Below are 7,581 nucleotides of genomic sequence, written 5' to 3'. Positions count from 1 at the left end.
GAGATAGAGATGTGGCGGCCTTGGCGACAATGTATATCGTCGAAGTGCCTAATGAGTCATCTGTATCCTAACGGTCCTTCCACCGAATGTCCTAGAAGTGTGATAACGGTCACGTACGCCTACAGGGTAGTAGGGATATTGAGGGATGACAAACAAAGAAGAAACAGATGTTACCGAAAGTCAAATTGTAAGAGCGTCAGTCTTGGAAAGTCACGGCTGGAGCTCAGAACAAAATCGCAATCAGTGTAAATTCAGAATACAAGAAATAAATTCTATTGTTTTTTTTGTTTTCTCTTGTTTTTTTTAGGACACGTAAATTTTAAATATTTAAATATTTTGGGTAAAGAACAGCTAGTTACTGGTATACCGAATGAATTTGAAAAGGAATTTTTGAAATGCAGGGTGTGCATGGAAAGGAAAATGCAAAATTTACCATTCAAAAATAATCGAACCAAGGCTAGGGAGACAATGGAAATTAGTCATTCGGACGTGCGCGGTCCCTTCAAAACTACCGGATTCAATGAAGAGAAATATTTCATCTCATTTATCGATAATTATAGCAAAATAGCTAGAAGTTATTGTATAAAATCAAAAGATGAGGTGTTTGATTGTTTCGTACAGTTTGTAAATGAAGCCGAGAATTTAACGGGCAAGAGGTTTAAAATATTGAGATGTGATAATGGAAAAGAGAACTTGAATAATCGAATTTATAAATTTGCTAGGGATAAAGGTATCAGAATAAATAACTGCCCAACCTACGTACATGAATTAAACGGGACAACGGAAAGGTATAATAGAACAGTGATGGACATGGCGCGTTGCTTGTTAGCGGAAGCGAAAGTACATAAAATGGCTGGAAATAGATTGGACAGCGGTATACTTGAAAAATCGAATACTGGCAAATACTATAGAGAGAAAGACACCTTTTGAAATATTCTTCGGGAGAAAACCAAGTGTTGAAAATCTACATCTATATGGAAGTAAAGTTTTTGTAAGAACAAAAGAGAATTTCTAAATGGGATAAGAAGGCAGATATGGGAATTTTGTTTGGATATAGTGAAGTAGGTTACAGAGTCTTATTAGGTGGGAAAATAACAATAGCGAGACATGTAGAGGTCATAGAAACAGACACAAAATGTATCGGTTTTGTGGAGAATTCATTCGATACAGATAACGATGACATTGAGGATAATGATTTATTGGTAAGCATGAATAAGGAAAAGTTAGAAAGTAGGGAAGATGAAAATGATAACAGTCTTGAAAGCTTAAACATCCCTGGAAGATCTACACGTAACAAGAGAACTCCAGTAAGATATCCAGAAAAAGAAAACATTAGTGAAATCCATGCAAATTATTGTAGTGTAGATATCCCTTGTACATTTGAGGAGGCGATTTGTTGTGAAGATAGTGAAGATTGGAAACAAGCTATGAATAAGGAAATAGAATGTCTTTATAAGAATAAAACTTGGAAATTGGTAGAAAGGGTAAAAAGCAAAGACGTATTAGATGTAAAATGGGTTTACACGAGAAAATCAGGTGACAGGTATAAGGCTAGATTAGTGGTAAGAGGTATAAAATCGAGCTATCGCGGGGAGACGCGGTCGTTAGAATACGCGTCAACGAGAGTCGTAAATTCCCGTTACGATTAGAATAATCGACACCACGAATAGTTCGATCCCCGTATTTCGGTTAGGATAATCGGGGTGGTTGATGCGGTATAACACTGAGAGTCACAGAATTATAATAATGTATATTTCCAACACTTAGTCTACACGATTGAAAAGATATCAACAATTAACAACCTTATCGCACGCAGATAATATAGATGTATACAATATAGAGCAAAGCTCTTACAATGAGCTTAGTCTCTTGGTGGACGTAGCACGATATGATACTTAATAGAATAAGCGTTACACTAATATAATAGAATAAGCGAATGTTTGGCTCAATGTGTAATGTTCGACGCGTCACAAGGAACTGATCGACTTTTGGATGATTTCTTTGTCTCGTCTTTAAGACGACCCCCACTATACTTAGGTCACGCCACCGTTCGCGCCTATGATCACGTATGTCTGTTCTTGCGTGGAAAACGTAACGGACCAAATTCGACGTTTCGAGAACTCGCTGCTTGGCGACAGCTATGGGCTCGTCGATACATTGTATATGATCCGGCGGTCAGATAAGACGATCTGACTGAGACATTGTAGGGCCGCGAGTGACGGTTAGAAAATACAGCCTGTGTTAAGCCTCGTGGCGTAACATCCTCCCCCCGTTGAGAGGGTACCGATCAAATGATATGGTGTGGAGTCAGGTGCGTCGCTGGCGAATCTCCTTCGCTCCGTGTGGGTGGTCGGACTCGTCTGGATCTGGGTGAATGGGTAAGGGGACCAGTCTTTTGACGCCACGATCCAGGGTAGTTGTTGCCGTCTGCATGGTGGCGGTCCGTATGATTCCGTCGACTCCTGGATGGACCTTGATCACGCGGCCCAAAGGCCATTGCATGGATGGTACGTTATCCTCCCTGAGGACTACTACGGTGCCTACTCGGATGTCGTGACTGCCCTTGCTCCATTTATTTCGGATGTTCAGCTCGTTCAGGTATTCTCGATGCCAGCGGCGCCAGAAATGTTGTTTGACCCTTTGAATATGTTGCCAGCTGGAGAGACGATTGGATGGAGTGTCTCGGAAATCTCGTTCTCGAAAGCTTGTTAGTGCATCTCCGATGAGGAAGTGACCGGGAGTAGGGACAAGAAGATCGTTTGGGTCAGATGATATTGGAGTCAGAGGACGGGAGTTGAGGATAGACTCGATTTCAATGATCAGTGTGTTCAAATTTTCGTATGTTAAGAGCTCGTTACCTGCGACACGTCTGAGATGTCGTTTGAAGGACTTCACCGCAGCCTCCCACAGCCCGCCGAAGTGAGGTGAGTTGGGAGGAATGAAGTGCCATTCGATTCGTCGATCGGTTAAAAAGGACTGAATCTTTACCTTATGATCGTCGGACTGCAGGACGTTTCGGAGCTCTCGTAATTCATTGTTGGCGCCAACGAAGTTGGTGCCGTTGTCAGAATAAATTGTTACACAGAATCCTCGGCGAGCGATGAATCTTCACAGAGCAGCAATGAAGGCCTCGCTAGTGAGATCGGTGACCAGCTCGAGGTGGACTGCTTTAACTGCAAGGCATACGAAGATTGCTACATATACCTTGATTTTTCGTCGGTTGCGATCCTTTCGTTCCTTGATGTAGAACGGTCCGCAATAATCGATTCCGACGTTGGTAAATGGACGAGATTCCGTTATCCGTGCAGCTGGAAGGTCGCCCATTACGTACTCTACTGGAGGTGGATTGGCTCGGCAGCAACGTACGCACTTCTTCAGCGTGCTCCAAACTTGATTACGGCCGTCGATAGGCCAGTAAGATCTCCTCAAGGCATATAAGGTAGCTTGAGTTCCGGAGTGGAGATTTAGGAGGTGTTCATGCTCGATTATGAGTGCTGTAACTGAGGATTTGGGTAGAATGATTGGGTGTTTCTGAGTGAAGGGCATTGGTGAATGACTGAGTCGGCCTCCGACTCGCAATATCTCGTCCTTGTCCAGAAATGGATTGAGTCGTTGCAGCTTCCCCTTCACTGCAGAATTTCGATCTGTGCGGAGAGTACGTATTTCATCTGGAAAATAACAGAGTTGTAACAATTTGACCAATTTGTTATGCGCATTGGTTAAATCATGTGTGGTTAGAGGTCCCCCCCGATCCTGTTTTTGCCTCCATCAGAGGCAACGAGCGGCAATTCTTATCAGCTTGGGCCAAGAAGAATATCTCTCCAGTAGACTGTGGTCAGGCGGAGTCACGGACAGACATGTTGCCTTCTTTTGCTCTGGTATTTCAACTAATGGTACTGGGTTCCACGACGGCCAGTATTTTTCAGGTTGTTGGAGCCATTCTGGTCCATGTTGCCAAATGGTAGATCGCAGGAAGTCTTGGGGTGATTGGCCTCGAGATATGAGATCTGCAGGGTTATCGGTAGTGGGAATGTGGCGCCAATCTGAGGTGTGAGTCTTTTGTTGAATCTCTGTCACACGATTGGCGACGAAGGTTTTCAGCGTATGGGGTGATGTATTAATCCAGTGTAAAACGATTGTAGAATCAGTCCAGTAAACGGTCCGAGAAATATTGCTTGGTAACGCTTGAAGGACTGTAGTGGCCAATGATGCGAGAAGAAGTGCTCCACTCAGTTCCAGCCTTGGAATGGTTTGTGATTTGAGTGGAGCCACCTTTGACCTTGCAGTGAGGAGTCGTGTCCAAACATGACCATCCGGAGCGATGGTGCGAAGGTAGACGCATGCCCCATACGCCCTTTCGCTGGCGTCGCAGAATCCGTGTAATTCAATTTCCGCTGCAGTCTTGATTATAGTTTTACGTGGAAACTTCACGTTATTTAGCAAAGGTAGCTGTGAATAATATTTGCTCCATTCTGTATGTACGTCAGCCGGAAGAGATTCGTCCCAGTCAAGTTTTAAAGTCCAAAGTCGTTGGAGCAACATCTTAGCGCGAACGATCACTGGTGTCAGTAATCCAAGAGGGTCGTAGATCTTGGCAATTTCGGAGCTGATTGTTTTCTTCGTAATTCGAGAGGCGGTAGGATTGATTTTGACGGAATATAGGATCGAATCGTCAAAGGAATTCCAAACAACACCCAGAGTTTTGAAAGTTTGCGATTCGCCTAGTAGCAGCTTATCGTTTATGTCCTGCTCGGAAAGTCCTCGTAGCAGTTCCCGGTCGTTCGCTGCCCATTTTCGGATGTTTAAGCCGGCTAATTTAAGCAACTCTATGAGCTCCGTTCTCAGTGATTGTGCCTCGTTCTTTGTATCGGCTCCTGTGAGAACATCGTCGACGTAGAAGTCTCGCTGTAAGACAATCGCTGCTCGTGGGTATCGATGTCCCTCGTCGTCTACCAGTTGTTTGAGGCACCGAATGGCTAGATAGGGGGCCGCTGACAGCCCGAATGTCACTGTGTTAAGTTGATAGATGTCCACTTCTCCGTCCGAGTTGCGCCACAAGATTTGTTGGAATTTCCGATCCTCTGGACGCACAAGAAATTGTCGATACATCTTTTCGACATCGCCTGTAATGACATACTGATGAAAACGAAATCTTAAAAGGATAAGAAATATGTCGTCTTGTAGTTTCGGTCCCGTATGAAGTACGTCGTTTAATGAAACTCCGGTGGTGGTTGGTGCAGATCCGTCGAACACAACTCGGAGTTTTGTAGTCCGGCTGGATTCTTTGATCACGCCGTGATGTGGCAGAAAATATCCGTCGTCCGCGCAGTGGTCCGTGGTGATCTTCGTCATATGTCCTAATTCCAAGTATTCTTGTATTACGGCGTGATAGTCGGCTTCGAATTGTTTGTCTCGTTGGAATCGACGGCAGAGGGAAGTGAGTCGCTTCATTGCCATGGCTTTGGAAGATCCAAGCGGAGGAGTTGTTTCGTTGAATGGGAGAGCGACAACGTATCGCCCTTCGTTGTTGCGTTGAACGTGATTTCGAAAGTGCTCCTCGCACTGTCGTTCCGATTCCGAAATTCGTGCGGTGGGCGGTCCCTCGCCGATTTCCCAAAAACGGGCGAGGTCCGCCTTTAAAGCCGTCGTGGAGGTGTGAAATGCGTATGCTAATGATTGTGAGGTTGGGCTCCCCCCGATGACCCATCCGAATCTCGTCTTTTGCAGACGCAAGTCGGGCCCGTTTGCTTGACTGATATCAAGTTGGCCGACACAGAGTGATGCTAGTGTTGGTCCGGCGCTCAACAATATTTCGATCGGAGCAGGTCTATGGAATCTTGGATCGGCTAATTGGAGATTCCTAGGTATCTGTATCGTTGAGCGATCTACGGGTTGGTTTGGGACCCAAGACGCGATAGTCGGTATGATCAGAAACGTCAAGTTGCGTACGTATGTGCCGTCAATAGAGGTGATCGTGGCCGTGATGTAGCGTTTCGAGGTCGTCGATAACGTGTTGAGTGCTCCGATTGGGACCGAACATTTCTGTTGATTGAGTTTTAATGAGTTAGCGAGCCTTTCGGTGATAAAGTTCATGCTAGAGCCGGTATCTAGCAGAGCTCTACAACGAACTGGTTGAATTTCATTATTCAAGATGTTGACCTGCGCTGTGACTAACAAGTCGTGTTGCAATTGTTCAAAAGGGAGCGGGGTCGATGAGTCCGTTTTCTGTGGTTCGGTCCCTAACAGGCTCGTCTGATGACGTCATTGTTTTCCGTGTCGTTTAGGACTGGACGATATGGTCGATCCCGATGCCGCCGATCGCGGAAACCGAGATTCGCGTGTCGGGGATGTTCGCGGAGACGTTCGGGGAGACTCTTGGCGAGAATCTCGACGAGACGCTCGGGGAGACGTTCGGGGAGACGCTCGGGGAGACTCTCGGCGAGAATCTCGACGAGAATACCGGCGAGACGCTCGGGGAGACGAAGATGAGCGTCTCGAACGATGTGACGAACGCGGGGACGGTGAACTGGGCGAAGATCGACCGCTGGATGATCGGTCGCTCGACGATCGACCGCTCGATGTTCGGTCGACACGTGTTCGTGTTTTGCTATGCCCCTGGTCTTGATGCAGATACGTGTGATGTCGCTGTCTACAGATGCGACATGATCCCGCGGAGCGTTGAGTGAGAGCGTGTCCCTTGCCTAAACAATTGGTACAGAGCGACGCCCTTTTGGCGATTTCCAGGCGTTCTTTGGGAGTCTTCGTTTTGAAGACATGGCAATTCCATAATTTGTGTTGTCCGTGGCAGTTCGGACACAACAACGTATTATGTGTAGTTACGAATGTATAGCTTCGCGGCGCGTCCTGTCGCCGACGGTCGCGTTGATCGGACGCCCCTTTTTTGACGGTTAATGATGAACACGCTCTGTCGCTATTCGTCCGTGTTTTTAGAAAATCTACTAAATGCGTATATGGCGGCAATTTCTTGTCCGGTAGGGTATGTTGCCATTCGCGAACAACGGCTGAGGGTAACTTCGACGTGACAAGCTTTATGAGAATGGCGTTTGACGTGACTGGGTCCCCGAGTCTTTCTAACGCTTGGAGATGTACTTTGACTGTCTCGATAAGATCGTCTATAGCTTCGGGTGTTTCTTTAGTTATTTTGGGATAGTCGAAAAGCAAATCCCAGTGACGCATGCAGATCTGACGGTGGCAGTCGAATTTTTCCCTAAGAGCGTCCATGGCGATTGCGTAATTTGCGTCGGTGATGGGTAATGACTGTATGCTTCGCGCGGCCCAGCCAGTCAAGGCTGTTCGGAGATGATGAAATTTCTGAACCGGTGCTAAATTTTCATTTCTATCTATCGCTGATGAGAAGGCATCGTGAAACGACTGCCAATCTTCGAGAGCGCCATCAAATGTAGGTATGCGAACCTCCGGTAGTTTGAGCGACGCGGACTCGCGGCCGACGGCTGATTCGCCGCTTGTCGACTGTGACGGCGTACTTCGTCGTGTATTGATTAATTGTTTGGCTACTCGGCATTGCAGCCTTTCGTATTCTTCCGCTAGCTCACTGCCGCG

At 46.3% G+C, this 7,581-nt stretch overlaps 1 protein-coding gene across 1 annotated transcript; it reads right to left on the bottom strand.

Moving 5' to 3' along the window:
- Positions 1-3,108: 3,108 nt before the first annotated feature.
- LOC125386965 lies at positions 3,109-7,242 on the bottom strand. Its single transcript, XM_048414150.1, has 4 exons — positions 6,961-7,242; positions 5,221-6,042; positions 3,858-5,079; positions 3,109-3,668 (listed from the first exon to the last, which is right to left on the bottom strand). The coding sequence occupies exons 1-4, from the start codon at positions 7,240-7,242 to the stop codon at positions 3,109-3,111; spliced, it is 2,886 nt and encodes a 961-aa protein (XP_048270107.1).
- Positions 7,243-7,581: the final 339 nt, after the last annotated feature.

The sequence above is a fragment of the Bombus terrestris genome, unplaced genomic scaffold (genome assembly GCF_910591885.1).
Source record: "Bombus terrestris unplaced genomic scaffold, iyBomTerr1.2, whole genome shotgun sequence".
Taxonomy (NCBI): domain Eukaryota; kingdom Metazoa; phylum Arthropoda; class Insecta; order Hymenoptera; family Apidae; genus Bombus; species Bombus terrestris.
This window is presented reverse-complemented; position numbering and strand designations above follow the sequence as displayed.

What these genes read in the sequence shown, in the direction of transcription:
- LOC125386965 (XM_048414150.1), bottom strand. Translation starts at nt 7,242, where the DNA reads ATGGACGCTCTTAGGGAAAAATTCGACTGCCACCGTCAGATCTGCATG. An exon ending in TGCCGCCATATACGCATTTA is followed by an intron (nt 6,043 to 6,960) that starts GTAGATTTTCTA and finishes CTCAATCAACAG; the next exon opens with AAATGTTCGGTCCCAATCGG. An exon ending in AGAGCAAAAGAAGGCAACAT is followed by an intron (nt 3,669 to 3,857) that starts GTCTGTCCGTGA and finishes GTTATTTTCCAG; the next exon opens with ATGAAATACGTACTCTCCGC.